Here is a 19790-nt window from a genome sequence, read left to right as displayed (position 1 = left end):
GGGTGTAATTTAACCCTTTGCGTGTTTTTCTTTATTTTTATTCCCAGTGACCAGCAGCCGCTGTTGTGACATTGTCGTTTTGAATGTCCGGCTCTCACACCTGAAAGGGTTAATATACGATGTACATCTCCCCTTGTTCCAGTTCTCTTGCACCCGAGAATGTTAAAGGAACATTACACGATACCAATTTATTCTCTTGTGTGTGTGTTCGGTAGAAAGCTATCCGGCGGCAAGTTAGCCTAGCTTAGCACAAATGAATGGAAGTGGATACGGAACCAGCTAGCCTAGCTTAAAACTCCGGGAAAGGTGTTTTTTTCACCCCAACAGCTAGGCTAGCTGGTCCGTATCCGCATCCTTTCATTTGTGCTATGCTAGGCTAACGTATCGGAGGAGGCGTGTGGTGGTCTTCTACACACCCTCCCCAGACCGACGGTGGCGTAGTGACCTCAGTCTAGGCTCTGTGGGTTGGAGTTGAGTAACTTGTTATAACTTATATATAAACGCAGTCCATTTGACTCTCATCCCCAGGTGACCTACAGAGGAGGGAAGGTCCAGCTGGTCCGCGTCAGGAACCCCTGGGGTCAGGTGGAATGGAACGGCCCGTGGAGTGACAAGTACGTTTAAAGGGGAATTCCACTGTATTTCCACATTTAACGGTCATTGCTGTACTTGGGATGGAAGTTCAATACCTGTACTTGAAGGTCAATCTTTCGCCGTCGGCTAAAGGCGCACTTCTTCAATCAATATCTGAAATGAAAGGGAAAAGGAAAAAAACACTAACCTTCTTACTGTCCTCTACTCTTCCTACTATACTAATATGTCTCTACTACTATGATACATTTATTTATATTGCGCCCCTCAACCAATAGTTACATCGGCCCGGGGCACATCCCGGGAGAGAAAGAGAAACAAAAAAGACACGAAACAATACGAAAAACAGAAAAAAATACAGGCGGTCCAACCAAGCAGATAGAGAACAGACGGACATAATACACCACACATACAACAATACAAAAAACTAGCTCATGGATTGTTTATGGCGAAAAGGTGGGTTTTGAGCCTTAAAGGTCTGTAGAGTGCTTGCAGATTTCCGGTTGAGTGGGAGCTCGTTCCAGAGGGTACTGTGCACTCACCACTGCAGCTCCCAAGTTTCAACACTTTGATGAACATTGTTACTCAGCTGATAGAGTTGTGCCCTTCCTGCTGACTTGTTGAACAGAACTTGTAAGTCGCTTTAGATAAAAGTGTTCTGCTAAATGACTAAATGTAAATGTAATGTAAGGGAGGATATTAGTCTTACTAGGCTTCAGGTCAAGGGAGATATCAGTCTTACTAGGCTTCAGACCAAGGGAGATATCAGGCTTACTGGGCTTCAGACTAAGGGAGATATCAGTCTTACTAGGCTTCAGGTCAAGGGAGATATTAGTCTTACTAGGCTTCAGACCAAGGGAGATATCAGTCTTACTAGGCTTCAGACCAAGGGAGATATCAGGCTTACTGGGCTTCAGACTAAGGGAGATATCAGTCTTACTAGGCTTCAGACCAAGGGAGATATCAGTCTTACTGGGCTTCAGACCAAGGGAGATATCAGTCTTACTAGGCTTCAGACTAAGTGAGATATTAGTCTTACTAGGCTTCAGACCAAGGGAGATATCAGTCTTACTAGGCTTCAGACCAAGGGAGATATTAGGCTTAGGCTACTCTGCTACAGGCAAAATGGCTTCTTCAAATGTCCCACAAAGAACACACAAAATAAATGTTATAAATACTGTATGATTATAAAATGTTGTGCTGAAAGTGAAATATTGTTCTCCTCAGGTCAAGAGAGTGGGACGTGATCGACAGGGCGGAGAAAACCCGTATTCTTCACAACTCCATGGAGGACGGTGAATTCTGGTGAGTCTTAACCCTTTCACTACCAAACGGTTAACCCCTTACACTGTGACAACACAGACGGTTAACCCTTTACTATCACACTACAGACGGTTCCGAGATACAAGATTCATACAACTACTGACTAACTATCACAATGTAGTGGAGGCTAGACCTGCCTAAACTCCAAACTCCTGCCTAAACTCAGTCTACACACCTTTTATAGATTATATACATCTCTTCATGATTGAAATCCATGTTACAGATTATATTTTTAAGGTGCTATAGATAGAAATTGTATATAGAGTACTTTTTTTTATTATTATACATCAACAGAGCTTTTAGAAAAGTGTGGAATGAAAGTATTGCTTTCCTGCCCCAAAAAAATTACTGATTAATAATGAATTTATCATTAAAGAAAAAGATAAGATAAGATATTCCTTTATTGATCCTCTTGGGGAAATTCAGGCATCATAGCAGCATGGGGGAGGGGGGGGGTGCGGGTGGCTACAGGTATGGGCAGGTTAACCCTTTCACTGCCACACGACAGAAGGTTAGCCCTTTACTATCGCACAACCGACGGCGATGCTCCATCATTAGCATCATTAGCTCCGCAAATGCGGAGCTAATGATGCTAATGATGGAGCATCGCCGTCGGTTGTGTGATAGTAAAGGGCTAACCTTCTGTATTGTCACAGTGAAAGGGTTAACCGGCTGTCGTGTGGCAGTGAAAGGGTTAATAGTAGAAGACATAAATACAGGCAATAAAATTATAGTACAGTAGAAAAGTACAAATAGGCAGTGTAAACAATAGAATTAACTCTGAATATAAGTATGAGCCAGTAGGCAAGGTGCTATCGGTTAAATGAATGTTGTTGTTTACCGGTACGTGTTGCCTGCATGTATCCCCTCCTCCCTACTTCCTGTTTCCCCCACGTGGAAGGCACCTGATTGGATAAATGACATGCTGGTGCTCTAGTGCGACATCTAGTGGCTGAATGTTCTCTATAGCAGTGGTTCCCAAAGTGGGGTCTAGGGGTCGCGAGCAGCCGTGATGATTTCCAGAAATTATTGATTTGATAAAAAAAATTGAAATGATACTTTTATTTTTATTTTTTTAATGCAGTCAGGCCACTGAACTTAGAAGCAGGCCAGTCCAGTGTTTCTAGTTGCAGCGGCGTGATAGTTAGATAACCTAGGTGGGGAACAACCAGGAGATCACTGCGACAGAGGGTGACGCAGTCTAAACTCACACAAGCTGGAGAACTATCTCTCTCTTTCTCTCTCGCTCACACACACACACACACACACACACACACACACACACACACACACACACACACACACACACACACACACACACACACACACACACACACACACACACACACACACAGAAAAAACAAAAAATCCATCAAAACCAGTGTTGTTGCTAATCATTGACACATGCTAGACTGTAATAATCCCCCCCAGAAAAATCTACTTTGCATTTGATATATTGCAAATATTTCTTTTTTTTTCTTCTTTTTTTTTACAAAATTTGTGATGCCATCACACACACTGGCATTTAAAGGGTACGAATTCAAAAATGCCTGCACCAGAATGCAGGAAATTAAGTAACAAAAAAAAATCCTGGTGGGGGACCCCCAAGACCCCCTGCTTAAAAAGTGGCCTGACTGGGGCTATATTTCGCACTATATTTCCTGGCCTGAATGATTTCCCCAGTCCGGCCCTGGGCCCCGTTCCCCGTACCTGGTTCAACTAAGTCGATCAAGATGTCATTATCCAGATTCAGTTAACCCGATGTTTGAAGCCGGGATTTTCCTGTTCCTCGAAGGTGGATTCAGTCTCGTTAACTCAAGCCAGACTTGAGACCCAGGATAAGTGCGCGTGCCCGCCTCAGCCGAGAAGGCAGCAAGTGTCGAGAGCAGAGATCCTGATTCTCTAGCGGCATTGATTGATTAATTGATTTAAAACTTTAGTAACATATTGCAGTACGGCTCAATCGCCTCGCCGACAAGTTAAATGCGTTATCTATAGGCTAATTTTAAGTCCCTCATTACCTCAATCAATCAGATTATATTTCTTTAAACTTGCCTGCTGGATTGAATAATCAAATGAGATCTTGCTAGCGAAAATAATTAGTTAAACTGTTATACAAAATAATGATACGGCTCTCTTCCCATTGATTGATGTATAGTCGATCTTTTACTTATCTCCACTGTGGTGTAACGGGTTCTTCTTTTGACTTTCACGCAGACGACCGGGGTTCGAAACCTAGTCTTCCCCTTCTTTTTGCGATGTAGGAATAATTCAATTTGGTGCACGTTGAGAGCTATATAAAGAATGACATCCTCAATGCATGTAGATTTATAATATTTTAACTTGAAACTAGGCTACTTTGGCGTATAATCATTAATATTATATTCCCAAAAATTATATTGGAAACACGGGGTTTCGAACACCGGTCGCTGGGTTGCCAGGATTGAGCACTACCGCTGAGCCACTGTGCCATATGGGATAAATTCATTGTTTATACATTAATGAACGAGACAAGATCCACAATCCACGCATAGACACTTCAATTTTATGCTTGAATGAAACACAATCCAGGCGCTCCATTAAACATCCACAGCGGAGAATATGAAAGGAATCAGAGCCAAACGAGCGATAGGTTTCAATCATTAAAAATATCCCCGCGGGATTCACATTTGCAATGCTGCGCGTTGTTAGAATAACCACATAATGTGTACATCGCACCGAGCGAGCGCCACGGTATATATAACGTGCATTATTTAGGACAAAGTGAATTTAGTATCAGCATTTTGGGTCTATTTTACATTTCAAAAGCCCCCTCTGGAAGAATGGAGCACAAAAACGTAATTCAGAATGGTATAAAGCAGATCCTAGACTGTGGGAATAATTTCAGGAAACGCGCTGTCACTTTCTTTGCGGGGGCGTGGCTGTGCTTCATCCGGCTAACTTGAACTTAAACCCTGCTTTCGACCAGGCTCAAACTTTTGGATCTGTTGTCATGGTGATTTGGACAATCCAGGTACGGGGAGCCGGAAAGTCCGGCTTAAGTCAGACTTAACCGAAAGTTATCCGGCTAACTCAGTTATCCAGGTACGGGGAACGGGGCCCTGGTTAAAAGCCTCCAATGCTTATTAGTGCGTGTGCGTTTGAACATTTGCATGTTTCAACCATACATAAAAAAAAAAAAAAAAAAATTTAGTATTTTTTTAAAAATATATATATACCACCCCTATATTATACTCTCCGACACGTTATTTCGGGGGTCGCGGCCTGACAACGTTGGGAACCCCTGCTCTATAGCACCCATTATTTAAACGTCTGTAAATCCCAGGAGGTTAAAAACCCAACGATGAAACGTTATCACTCGTGTCCGTTCCAGGATGGAGTTTGAGGACTTCAAGAAGAACTACGACAAGATTGAGATCTGCAACCTGACCCCCGACTCTCTGACCGACAACACCAAGCGCCACTGGGAGGTCAGCCTGTTCGAGGGCAACTGGACCCGCGGGTCGACCGCAGGCGGCTGCCGGAACTACACCGGTGAGACCAAACACACCAGCAGTCTAGTCCAGTCCAGTCTAGTCTAGTCTCCTGGATCTTTTTAACTTTTAAAAACAACACTGTTCAATATTACACTTACTGTTAGACTTCTGTATATTTTTACTGTATATTTTATTCTATTCTTATTCTTAGGCAATTTGTTTTTGTTATTGTTATTCTTATACGTGACCTTGTTCCGTCTAAATGTTTACTGTGGGCGATTTGTAGTGTCAAATTTCCCTTGGGATGATTAAAGTATTTGATTGATTGATTGAATTTATTTGACAATCAAAATTACATACAATACCGGTACACACACGTACAGCCATCACATATAATCTAAAATCGTCGAGGATTAAAATGTAAAACACAATAAAACCTTACGGTTTATTTCCATTGTGGTCCTCACAATGGACAATGGACAAGATGACTAGTATCCACCATGCACAAATAAGACATATAAATACAATACAAAATAAATGCAATAACACAAACAAACACAAAGTCTACAGCACACCCCCATATATCATCATCCTACGTGACTAAGCCATTTCTTCATCTCTTTTTTAAAAAGTCCTTCTGAGACAATAATTTTTTCCATTTTTATTTTTTAAAATGTCACCTGGTGGTAAACCGCTCTCTCTCCCTGCAGACACGTTCTGGACCAACCCCCAGTTCAAGCTGACGCTGCAGGACGCGGACGACGAGGACGACGAGTGCAGCGTGGTGATCGCCCTGATGCAGAAGAACCGGCGGCAGCTCAGGAAGGAGGGCCAGGACCTGGAGACCATCGGCTTCGCCCTGTACGAGGTCAGAGGTCAACCCGGACACGGCTCACGGTTCTGCTGACGGATTGGGTTTAGGGTTACTTTATTTGTTCAAGGGGGACGGCGTACATTAATAAAATAGTAAAAAAAAAACGTAAATGCACCAAGTTTTTGCCAAAAGGCTAATTTCTATTGGCAGTCCCCCTGCCAGAAGGTACAGGCTAAAATCCTGTGTGAAAAAAGAGGGTTAGCAATACAAACAGAATAAAAGAATAAGGAAATGATGTTCACAAGGTACAGGGATGAGGAAGGGACTTGTTATTCACGGGTGTTTACATTTTTATTTTTTTTTCATGTTTTACATATATAGTTTTTGTTTTTTGTTTTGCATATATATATATATTTTTTTTTTTCTTTTTTATGTTTTAAAATAGTACACTCATTTGAGTAATGGAAAAGGGGTAGGATTAAATAAGTGTATACTTCTTCCTACTCCTTTTCGAACATGTAGGTTGAGTTGTTTTGCTTTTGTTATTCATTGCATGTTCGAAATAAAGATTTCAAATCAAAAAAAGATTTCAAAGCGAGATAAATAACATTAGAATAAAAACACAAACAAAAGCACATATAGTAGAACATACGACAGGGATACAGGGCACAATACAGTCAATGGACACAAGGACAGAGCACATCATGACATTAGAAGACCCAGGCATAGACAAACACACCATAACCATACATACCATAATATATTGTTAACCGTATCTCAGTTACAAGGAATCCAAATATCTATATGGTTAATATTTGCCATTTACGTCTGCTAGATCACATTTATCAATAAAAGTGCCATTCGTTTTTTGTGATAAGATGCAATGTTTAATTTTTTTTTAAATAATAATAAACACTTTGGGGGTTTTATGTTATTCACAGAAAATGAGCCACTGAGTCTCAGATAAAAAAAGAAGATCATTCATTGTATCATTTCCCTTTTAGTAAACATTGAAAACGGGTCCCTCAGACCTGAACACCATGCAAGGGTTAATGAAGGAAAGCGTTAGAGAAAGGTGGTTGTGGTTTATCTTAGTGGCTTATCTTATCTTATCTTATATTTATCTTATATTATCTTATCTAATCTTATCCTATCTTATTTTATCTTATCTTATTGTATCTTATCTTATCCTATTTTATCTTATCTTATCCTATCTTATAATATCCTATCTTATTTGATCTTATCTTATTGTATCTTATCTTATCCTATTTTATCTTATCCTATCCTATCTTATCCTATCCTATCTTATTTGATCTTATCCTATCTTATTTGATCTTATCTTATCTTATTGTATATTATCTTATTTTATCTTGTCTTGTTTATTTGATCTCACCTCATCTCATCGCTGCATGCTCTCCTCTGTCAGATGTGAAATGATGACGCTTGCTCATCTGAAAGCTACATCGTTATCATCCTCCTCTCACGGCTCCGTCTCCGCACTCAGACCAAACCACGTGATCCGTGATCGCCTTCTCATTCTAAGATATAGACTTTGACCCTTAGGGGAACTTGTGTATTCAATATCGCAAAGGCAAGGACAAATATAAAAAGTCGATGTGTATCTGTTAAAGGGGCAAAATTATGCAATAGCTTTGACAAAGAAGTAAAAATGTGTAGTTCGCTACATACTTTTAAGAAATTACTCAAATATAAGGTGATACATAAATATAAAACCTCATTATTATCCTAGTTATATTTTATCTATAACATAGCTGTGTTCCGGGGCGGCTGATTGGCGCAGTGGGCAAGGCGCTCGCCTCTAACGCAGGAGACGCTGGGTTCGAGCCCAGCTCTCGGCGTTGCTACCGGCTGGCCGGTCGTTCATACTAACACAATTGGCAAGTGTTAGAGGGTGGGAAAGCCGGTGGGTGGGGATTGGACGTTGTGGACAGCGACTCCTACAGGTCGGTTTGGTGACACCGGTGCGGCGGAAACAGGAAGTAGCGGGGGCAGCGTGAGCCTCCCACGCGTTACTCCTCGCCACTGAGAGCTCGAGCTGCTGCGGCGAAAAGATGCGACAGGCTGCCTCCTCGTGTGCCGGAGGGGGACACGTGATGCAAGGCTTCTGTCCTCACTGCAGCCGACCAGTGGGAGGCATGGCCTAGCAACGTTCAAGACAGGGGAGGGGAGAATTGGATACACGAAATTGGGATGGGAGAAAAAATAGAAAATGGGGAGAAAAAGTGGATAAAAAAACCATAGCTGTGTTCAAATAGAAAAAAATATATATATATTAAATACATAAATAAATGTGTATACGTTTTGTACATAAAACTATGAAACGTTTGTAACCTTTGCTAAATGATATACTGAATATATTTTATTTAATATATATATATATATATATATATATTTAATATATATATATTTTTTGTATTTTAAATTTTTTGTGTGTAAATAGTGTAATGTAAAAAGCATAGGCAAGTATAAGCCTCTGCTTCAGCCTACACCTTTTCGGTAATTTAATAAAAAAAAAAAAATTGGAAGTTCTACTACTATGCTTTGTAAAAAACAAAAAAAAAGACAGAAATAAAACCATCCATTCATTCATCCTGTGCCTCTCCTTCTTCAGGCCCCGGACGACTCTGAGCACCAGGGCAAGGACTTCTTCCGCTACCACGGCTCCAAGGCGCGCAGCAAGACCTACATCAACACCCGGGAGGTGTCTGAGCGCTTCACGCTGCCCCCCGGGAACTACCTGCTGGTGCCAACCACCTTCCAGCCGCACCACGAAGCAGACTTCCTCATCCGCGTCTTCTCCGAGAAGGCGGCCGGGGCCTTGTGAGTAGGGGGGGGGGGGGGGGGGGGTAATCACCAGAGGAGGGCCTTGTGAGTAGGGGGGGGGGGGGGTGGGCATCACCAGAGGAGGGCCTTGTGAGTAGGGGGGGGGGTGGGCATCACCAGAGGAGGGCCTTGTGAGTAGGGGGGGGGGTGGGAATCACCAGAGGGCCTTGTGAGTAGGGGGGGGGGGATCACCAGAGGGCCTTGTGAGTAGGGGGGGTGGGGGGGAATCACCAGAGGGCCTTGTGAGTAGGGGGGGTGGGGTGGGCATCACCAGAGGGCCTTGTGAGTAGGGGGGGTGGGGGGGATCACCAGAGGGCCTTGTGAGTAGGGGGGGGGTGGGGGGGATCACCAGAGGGCCTTGTGAGTAGGGGGGGTGGGGGGATCACCAGAGGGCCTTGTGAGTAGGGGGGGGTGGGGGGGATCACCAGAGGGCCTTGTGAGTAGGGGGGGTGGGGGGGATCACCAGAGGGCCTTGTGAGTAGGGGGGGTGGGGGGATCACCAGAGGGCCTTGTGAGTAGGGGGGGTGGGGGGGTCACCAGAGGGCCTTGTGAGTAGGGGGGGGGGGTGGGAATCACCAGAGGGCCTTGTGAGTAGGGGGGGGGGATCACCAGAGGGCCTTGTGAGTAGGGTGGGGGGGATCACCAGAGGAGGGCCTTGTGAGTAGGGGGGGGGGGTCACCAGAGGGCCTTGTGAGTAGGGGGGGTGGGGGGGAATCACCAGAGGGCCTTGTGAGTAGGGGGGGGTGGGGGGGATCACCAGAGGGCCTTGTGAGTAGGGGGGGGTGGGAATCACCAGAGGGCCTTGTGAGTAGGGGGGGGTGGGAATCACCAGAGGGCCTTGTGAGTAGGGAGGGGTGGGAATCACCAGAGGGCCTTGTGAGTAGGGGGGGTGGGGGGGATCACCAGAGGGCCTTGTGAGTAGGGGGGGGTGGGGGGGATCACCAGAGGGCCTTGTGAGTAGGGGGGGTGGGAATCACCAGAGGGCCTTGCCATGCGATAGTATCACGATACTTGGGTCACGATACGATAGTATTGCGATTAAAAATATATTGCGATATGCTGAGTATTGCGATATTAATATTGCGATATATTGCGATTTATTACCTCTTTTCTTTTTTTTATCCACTTTTTTTCCTTATTTTAAATTTTTCTCCCATTCCAATTTCGCATCGCCAATTCTCCCCTCCAATTCTCCCCTCCCCTGTCTTGAACGTTGCTAGACTATGCCTCCCACTGGTCGGCTGTAGTGAGGATAGAAGCCTTGCATCACGCGTCCCCTCCGGTACACGAGGAGGCAGCCTGTCGCATCTTTTCACCAGACAGCGCAGACTCTCAGTGGCGAGGAGTAACGCGTGGGAGGCTCACACTACCCCCGATACTTCCTGTCTCTGCTGTACAGGCGTCCCCCAACCGACCTGTAGGAGTCGCTGTCCACAACATCCAATCCCCACCCATCGACTTTCCACCCGCTACCTCTGCCAATTGAGATAGTATGACGACTGGCCCAAGCCGGAGGCAATGCTGACTCGGGGAGTCGAGACCGGAGTCTCTTGCATTGGTGACGAGCGCAATCTCCGCTACGCCACCCAGCCGCCACGATTTATTACCTTTTTTCAACTGCAAAGTAAAACTTTGTCGACATGTTTTATCTAATAAAATAAAGTTTTCAGTCCGTTCATCTCACTTCAATCATTTGTATTGAAGCAAATGGTATTTTCTCAAGCAGACGGATGTCAACACTGTAATCTGTGTTGCATGTACCTGACAAACTGAACTGTTTGTATTACAGTCATATTCCAACTTAACTGAATGCACGTGTGTGTGTGCGTGTGTGTGTGTGTGGACTACTGTACTATTACAGGTATTGAAATGAACAATGCAACTTCCTTATACAAATTTTTTTTTATTTTTTTGCACAATAAAATATCCATACTCTCAGACGGGTTCACACTACGATACATGTGTACTAGTGGTGCACGATATATCGGCCGCCGATATAATATCGGCCAACATGGTAATTGTTTTACACATCGGTATCGTTCCGATGTCAAAATATTATATCGGCGGCCGATATATCGTGCACCACTAGTTGTATCACCACACATGTATCACCACTAATTTCTTTTTAAATATTTATTTTTATTTAACATGTTTTGGTCTTAAATTGTTAAAGAATATCAGTCATTTCTGAATTTTTTTTACAAGCGTAAAAAAATTTATTCGTATAAGGCCACGTATAATGTGGCCTATTCTAATTGATTGAAAGTATTATGTGGCCTATTAGTATATACTAAAAGTATTATGTAGTCTATATTAAAAGTATTATGTGGTCTATTCTACAGGGAGATGGGGGACACTATTGAAGCTGATTTTCCAGATGTAAGTAGATCAATTAATGAACACACTTAACACTAAATAATTATAATACTATACCTTTTGTTACACTTTCCAGTTATTCTGCAAAAGTTTAAATGCATCAAATACAATATGGTTGAGTTATGAGCTCTCGACATCAGGGAAATGCATAAACTTGAGAAAATTGACAGACAATTTTGTGTACCTTTTATTAAATATATCCAGTTTTTATTTCCATGGTTTATAGATGTTTATTATGAAAAAATGTATAGCATGTTGCATGATTTTGTGCACTCACTCATAACTCAAACCGAAAAGATCTTCTTTTCGTGGAAAAATTTTAAACTAAACATTTTGGGGGAACTTTCTACTTTTGTAAAAGTGAATTTGAGTGTAATTTCCCTTCACTGACATGTTGGTTCCTTCAGCCCCCCATGCCCAGCCAACCAGAGGAGGAGAGCGATGAGGAGAAAGGTCTCAGGAGGCTGTTTGAGAAGCTTGCTGGTTCGGTAAGAAGATGGAAACTAGAATAATGTGGCACGCTGCAAGGCTGGGATCCATCCCATTTAAATTCAATAATTTAAAAAAATATTGACAACTGCAATTCAGAGTATTCGGTCTCAATAATCTTTTTATGGACTGGATGTAAGAACCTCTTTATTGCAAAATATTTCCATCCGTAGGCTACCAGTATTCGAATAAAGGTTATAAAGAACCTACACTGGTAAATAAAGGTTATAAAGAACCTACCCTGGTAAATAAAGGTTATAAAGAACCTACCCTGGTAAATACAGGTTATAAAGAACCTACACTGGGTAAATAAAGGTCATAAAGAACCTACACTGGTAAATGAAGGTTATAAAGAACCTACCCTGGTAAATAAAGGTCATAAAGAACCTACCCTGGTAAATAAAGGTTATAAAGAACCTACCCTGGGTAAATAAAGGTCATAAAGAACCTACCCTGGTAAATAAAGGTTATAAAGAACCTACCCTGGTAAATAAAGGTTATAAAGAACCTACCCTGGTAAACATCGATTATAAAGAACCTACCCTGGTAAATAAAGGTTATAAAGAACCTACCCTGGTAAACATCGATTATATAGAACCTACCCTGGTAAATAAAGGTTATAAAGAACCTACCCTGTGTAAATGAAGGTTATAAAGAACCTACCCTGGTAAATAAAGGTTATAAAGAACCTACCCTGGTAAACATCGATTATAAAGAACCTACCCTGGTAAATAAAGGTTAAAAAAGTTCTACTATATTCTTATTGTATCGTATCACACCATGTTAGTTCATCTCAATACTTTGATCCTCAGGACGAGGCCATTTCCGCTCTGGAGCTGCAGCAGATGTTGAACGGCGTGCTCAGCAGAAGTACGTTCACACAATTTATATACCTTCTCGTTTTGTTGCAACTCCGTCTGCATCCGTCGCTCACCGACGCGTTTCCTTTTTCCTCAGGGCGGGAAATCAAGTTCGACGGTCTGAGTATGAGCACCTGCCACAGCATCATCAACCTGATGGACGTATCCTTTTACTCCCTGTAGAGCTGCCACTGTGCTCTCTCTGACCAGCCTCTCACCCTCCACTCACCAGCTTTACTCCCTGTAGAGCTGCCACTGTGCTCTCTCTGACCAGCCTCTCACCCTCCACTCACCCGCTTTACTCCCTGTAGAGCTGCCACTGTGCTCTCTCTGACCAGCCTCTCACCCTCCACTCACCCGCTTTACTCCCTGTAGAGCTGCCACTGTGCTCTCTCTGACCAGCCTCTCACCCTCCACCCATCACAGGTTTAATACCCCAGTCTAGTCCGGTCCGCCGGTCAGGTAGCGAGACAGGGGTAATTAAAGGTGCTATAGATGACATTCTTTTGTAGAGTAATCATTAAAGAACATTAAAAAATGGGCGGCTAGGTGGTGTAGTGGGCAAGGCACTCGCCACCAGTGTGGAGACGCTAGGATTCGCGTGTTCGAATCCAGCTCTCCACATTGTTTTCAGTTTAGCTGGTCGTCCGCAGTAATACACATTGGCCGTATTACGGGGAGGGAAAACTGAAGGGTGGGGATCGAACGTTGTGAACAAGCGACTCCTACAGGTCGGTTGGTGTGCCTGCGCAGTAGAATCAGGAAGTGTCGGGGGCAGCGTGAGCCTCCCACGCGTTACTCCTCGCCACTGAGAGATCGAGCTGCGCAGGTGAAAAGATGCGACTGCTGTTACCTCAAGTACCGGAGGGGACTTGTGCTATGTATGACTTAGTCCACATTGCAGCCGGCTTGTGGGAGGCAAGAAACAGCGTTCGTGACAGGGGAGGGTTGAATTGGGTAATACGAAATTGGGATGGGAGAAAAATATGAAAAATGGGAGAAAAAGTGGATCAAAAAAAAAAAAACATTAAAAAATATCCACAGAGACCAAATCTTTTAACTTTCTCCTCGCCATCTGTACATCTCCCCTTCATAATCTTAGTGGATTTAATAGGTAACACTCATATTGGGAATAGGGATGGTCGTTTTCAACGTTTTATAGACCACTTTAAACCCAACATTAAATAATCCATTACATCCTGGTTTCATAACCTATGGGCCAAGACAAGGGTGCCCCATGTTGCCAATTCCGTTTAGTCTGTGCTTAGAACCGTTAACCGAAGCAATAATACAAGAAAGTATACGAGGTATTATTATTGGGAAATAAATTGGCCCTGTACGCAGATGATGTTATTGTTTTTACAAAACCAAAAGATATCGGTGAAAGGTTGCTTGTTTTAATGGATAAATATACGAAACAATCTAGTATTAACTGGAGAAAGACTGAAGGTATTCCATTGAATGATGCATGTAACAAAGACTAATGAATAGCTTTGATTTCCTATGGAAACCAGAACCCACTACCTAAACTTTACATCTTAGATTACATCTTAAACTAGACGGGTGGACAAGAGTTGTAACATTGTTTCAGGTGCTTCCCTCCAGCCTCTTAACTAAATATATACAGTATTTATAATATATATATATATATATATGGAGAGATTAATTCCTGATCTTTTTAGACATGGTCAAATTATGGAATGTAAAGACTTAAGAGAAAAAGCTGAATCTTCTGACCCCGGCCTTTAAGTGTATATAGTGTACATTTATTTATTTATTTATTATTTTATTTAACCTTTATTTAACCAGGAAGTCCCATTGAGATACAAGATCTCTTTTGCAAGGAAGACCTGGCCCAGATGACGGCAATAACATTTGCAATATATCCGACCGCAATCAAATGTGCGGTACATCACACGAGAACATAATAAAAGTGCATGTGTATACAATATACAATACATCACATGTAAACACAAAAACACAAAACGGAATAAACTACAAGCGGTTAAATCCTCTGATTAAAACAGTTAACTTTACTCACAAATTAAAAGGATGCTAAATGTCTGTTAAAAGACAATGTCTCTGTGAGGAAATTAGCTTATTCATATACGTATGGTTCAATGAACACCGACGCAAATTACTGTTGCTTCAATTTAATATCGAAAAGTCACTCCCAACAGATTGACTGAGAGACGCTGAACTAACCTACCTGTCCTTAACCTACCTGTCCTTAACCTACCTGTCCTTAACCTACCTGTCCTTAACCTACCTGTCCTTAACCTACCTCCCCTTAACCTACCTGTCCTTAACCTACCTATACCTTTAACCTCTATGAGTGATGCTTTGTTTTATTCTACTGTATTCTAATGTTTTTTTTATTGCCCAATCGATTGCCTCGATGCTCTGAAGAGTGTTTGCCTTGACGGAGTAAATCAGGTCGACCAATCGGGGCAGCTGGAGTTCCAGGAGTTTAAAATCTTCTGGGAGAAGATGAAGAAATGGATTGTATGTGTTCAGTTGGGCCTACGTGTGTTCAGTTAGGCCTATATATATTCAGTTAGGCCTATATATGTTCAGTTAGGTCTTTATATGTTCAGTTGGGCCTACATATGTTCAGTTGGGCCTACGTGTGTTCAGTTAGGCCTATGTATGTTCAGTTAGGCTTATATATATTCAGTTAGGCCTATATATGTTCAGTTAGGTCTTTATATGTTCAGTTAGGCCTATATATGTTCAGTTAGGTCCTAGATATGTTCAGTCAGGCCTATATATGTTCAGTTAGGCTTATATATGTTCAGTTAGGCCTATGTGTGGTCAGTTAGGCCTATGTGTGGTCAGTTAGGCCTATGTGTGGTTAGTTAGGCCTATATATGTTCAGTTAGGCCTATATATGTTCAGTTAGGCCTATATATGTTCAGTTAGGCCTATATATGTTCAGTTAGGCCTATATATGTTCAGTTAGGCCTATGTGTGTTCAGTTAGGCCTATATATGTTCAGTTGGGCCTACATATGTTCAGTTAGGCCTATGTATGTTCAGTTAGGCCTATGTGTGTTCAGTTAGGCCTACGTGTGTTCAGTTAGAGGCCGGAAAAGATTATAATAATAGCGATAGTAATAATAATAGAGTAGAACATAGTAATAATAATGGCTTGTCGTACAGAACTTGTAAGTCGCTTTGGATAAAAGCGTCAGCTAAATGACTAAATGTAAATGTAGATGTAATAATAGTAGAATGTGGTATATTATATCAATGATTATAATAATGGTATTAGGGATGGGCATTTTTAAGAAGAATCCAGATCGATTGATCGCACGCTATACTCGAGTGATCGTGTATTACTCGAAAAGGGAAAAAAACTCAACTTAATTGTGTTCATTCACGTATATGTTTAAGGAAACCAACAAACGGTTATAATCTTACACATACACGTGAAACAAATATGTAAAAAAATAAATCATAAAAATTTCATAAAAATTATTAATAATTTAAGATCGATTTCTCATAGCTACGAGTAATCGATTACTCACGCCCATCCCTAAATAGTATACATGGTATATATAGTAGTATATATATATATATAACTTGATATAAACAACAAACATTCTAAATTAATGTATTTCCTGTTGCAGTGTCTTCAATGTCACTAAGTCAAAGTTAAGAGATATAAACTGGGGCTTCAAGCTGTCCCCTAGCGACACAATTCACACACACATCAGTCTATAGAGTAGTGTCTGTCTGTGTCGGTTGTAAAAGGTCTCTTGGTGTCGTTTCAGATGCTCTTCCTGTCTTTCGACACGGACCGCTCAGGGAAGATGTCCTCCTACGAGCTTCGTATTGCCCTCAACGCTGCAGGTGAGAGAGACCAACCACACGAGGTTTAAACTTAAGGGAACACGTCGACATTTTGGGAAATGGGAACTCTAATCACAATGTGTTTCCTCTAAAGTTTGAACTCTAATCACAATGTGTTTCCTCTAAAGGCTGAACTCTAATCACAATGTGTTTCCTCTGACCTCTAACCCTAAGGCATGCACCTGAACTCCCAGCTGCTGCAGCTCCTGGGTTTGAGGTTTGCTGACGACAACTATGACATCGACTTCGACGACTACCTCACCTGCATCGTGCGTCTGGAGAACATGTTCAGTGAGTAACGCCAGTGATACACCTGCTGGGGGCGCTGCAATCATGATGCATTGAAAACGGGGCACCCTGATGTAAACGAGACGAAAGTCTTTCTCTGGTCTGCATCCCCTTAACAATTGTGTGTATTGAGCCGTACTGTATTGTACCCATTCTGCAATCTGTTAATACAATTTTCAATCAATCAGCAGTGGCTCTGGGGGGTAGAGCCGCCGTCTGGTTGCAGTCATTTATCGGATGTATTTAAACAGGGAGAGGGGACAGAAAATATACAATATACATACATTTAGTTTATATTCCATTTTATCTCATTCTACCTTTTATTTTATTCTACCGTAATTATCCGTTAATGTCGCACCAAATTACCAAATCAAATTCCTTTAGCCTAAAGTGTAAGCTACTTGGCAATAAAGACTTTTCTGATTCTGATGAAAGAGAACCTGGTATTGGTGCAAATTATGTTTATAACGGGTACGCTGGCTGTTGTATTATATTACATATATTATTATATATTGTACTGACTGAAGCTTCTTCTACCAGGAGCCTTCCAGGCATTTGACCACCAGAAGACGGGACGTGTGAACATGAACTTGATGCAGGTAAACAAACCCTCACAGACTCAAACTGACCTCAGACCAACAACCATATCAGTCTGTTCTATGTTTTCAGAGGAACAATGTTTTCAAAGGTTATTATCTAAAGATGGTAAGTTAGAGTGTTGTGTTCATTCATAGTTAAAGACAGTAGAGGTTGAGTACTTTATTATCTAAAGATGGTAAGTTAGAGTGTTGTGTTCATTCACAGTTAAAGACAGTAGAGGTTGAGTACTTTATTATCTAAAGATGGTGAGTTAGAGTGTTGTGTTCATTCACAGTTAAAGACAGTAGAGGTTGAGTACTTTATTATCTAAAGATGGTAAGTTAGAGTGTTGTGTTCATTCATAGTTAAAGACAGTAGAGGTTGAGTACTTTATTATCTAAAGATGGTAAGTTAGAGTGTTGTGTTCATTCACAGTTAAAGACAGTAGAGGTTGAGTACTTTATTATCTAAAGATGGTAAGTTAGAGTGTTGTGTTCATTCATAGTTAGACATTAGAGGTTGAGTACTTTATTATCTAAAGATGGTAAGTTAGAGTGTTGTGTTCATTCATAGTTAAAGACAGTAGAGGTTGAGTACTTTATTATCTAAAGATGGTAAGTTAGAGTGTTGTGTTCATTCACAGTTAAAGACAGTAGAGGTTGAGTACTTTATTATCTAAAGATGGTAAGTTAGAGTGTTGTGTTCATTCACAGTTAAAGACAGTAGAGGTTGAGTACTTTCTGGTGATGCATCACATTCACACTCCAAGTGATTTAGATTTCACAACTACAAACACATAGGCTGTCCAAAGAAAATTCAAAACGGACTTATATGGTCCTTCAGTGCAAAGGTTAAATTATTGTGCAACGTATAACTTTGTGGGACCTTTTGAATATAATATATATAAAGGTTTAAGGTCGTCTTTGCTTCATGTTATATAATGTGATTTAAATGCCATGATTTGTTTTCTCCTCACATCACAGTTCCTCATGCTGTCGATGAACGTCTGAAGATGCACTGAAACCACGAGGAAGCGGCCAGAAGAACTGAACACTGCAGAACAATATGTGCATTGAATCTGCATGCTATTAAAAAGCATACGTACAGTACACACAGACAATCTCTATCATAATAATGTCTGAACTGGTGTTTGCAGACAGGGGGTTGTGTGTGTGTGTGTGTGTGTGGGGGGGGGGGGGTTACTGTTATGTTGAATTCTTGAATTTCCCCAAGGAATTATTAATAAAGGTTGAATGAATGATCTTTGTTGTCATTGTACGGGCACAACCAAATTAAAATGCAAACCCATAGTGCTAATAGGGAGGTGTAGTCTGACGTCACTTTAGTTCCCCGCGCGGTGCACCCGTTTAGGGATTCATCGTTGGGAAAATGTATCATCGGCTATTGTAATAATTCTGCCTCGTGAACATTGGCAAGCTTTCCATTTTTGCACAAAATGAGTTCCCTTCTATCACTAACATTATTGTTTAAGCATTTTTGGTTGAAATACAATTATACGTAATTCTTTTACGATTAATTGCGAATTGTTTCATGTTGAGCTATAGATTGTGGATGAATACACACAGAAAGGTACACCGTGCCAATGTTCATGCTTTATTTGTTTTAAACTAGACTATTTAGAAATGTGTCCGTTGGAAATACATTGCAATTTCAAGCGAGGTGGACCGGCCGGAAACAACAATGACGTAACCACTACGCCTCCCTATAAGACACAATAATAAAAGATAATATAAAAACAAGCAATGAGACATAAATAAAAAAGATACAGTATACAGTACATAAAACATAAATAGGAGTAAACTAAGCATATAGTACATTATTGAACTAGCGTTGGCCGATAACAAGCCTACTTGAAGAGCAAAGTCACTGGTAGCTAGTGTGCTAGTAAACAACACCATTACCATAGCAACATGCCGTCCCGTCTTTCCCGTGCGGTTTTAAAAGTGCCGTTACCGTGCCAACCCGTCGGCCTGAGTCCATGTGAACGCAGCGTTGTTGTGTTAACTTGCGGTGAATGCAATAATAGTGATCTATAACCTATTCCTCATCTTGCTGGGGGGGGACCCTTGGAACTACCCCAACCACCCCTGAGGGTCCACAAATCCCACTTTGAGAACCACTAGTATAGTAGTAGTAGTAGTTTACTTGTCACGTATAAAGTACAGGTACATTACAGTGTGATGCTTGGTTCATACTTCATACACATACAGCTCTTTATAGTAATATTCCACAATCATTACAGTTGGTAGTAATAACGGCACACATAAATGCACAC

At 41.6% G+C, this 19790-nt stretch overlaps 1 protein-coding gene across 1 annotated transcript in view; it reads left to right on the top strand.

Moving 5' to 3' along the window:
- The window catches only part of capn9 (calpain 9), a 33744-nt gene extending 15071 nt beyond the window's left edge, over positions 1-18673 (top strand). Inside the window, exons 7-20 of the mRNA XM_084319390.1 lie at positions 529-614; positions 1819-1896; positions 5288-5448; positions 6101-6258; positions 8837-9045; positions 11391-11427; positions 11832-11912; positions 12726-12783; positions 12871-12935; positions 15210-15278; positions 16549-16627; positions 16802-16918; positions 17456-17514; positions 18478-18673. Coding sequence (XP_084175516.1) covers positions 529-614; positions 1819-1896; positions 5288-5448; positions 6101-6258; positions 8837-9045; positions 11391-11427; positions 11832-11912; positions 12726-12783; positions 12871-12935; positions 15210-15278; positions 16549-16627; positions 16802-16918; positions 17456-17514; positions 18478-18504 — 1284 coding nt within the window. The 3' untranslated portion in view covers positions 18505-18673. The remainder of the gene's footprint in view (positions 1-528; positions 615-1818; positions 1897-5287; positions 5449-6100; positions 6259-8836; positions 9046-11390; positions 11428-11831; positions 11913-12725; positions 12784-12870; positions 12936-15209; positions 15279-16548; positions 16628-16801; positions 16919-17455; positions 17515-18477) is intronic.
- Positions 18674-19790: the final 1117 nt, after the last annotated feature.

The sequence above is a fragment of the Notolepis coatsorum genome (genome assembly GCF_963971535.1).
Source record: "Notolepis coatsorum genome assembly, chromosome: 7".
NCBI classification, from domain to species: domain Eukaryota; kingdom Metazoa; phylum Chordata; class Actinopteri; order Aulopiformes; family Paralepididae; genus Notolepis; species Notolepis coatsorum.
This window is presented reverse-complemented; position numbering and strand designations above follow the sequence as displayed.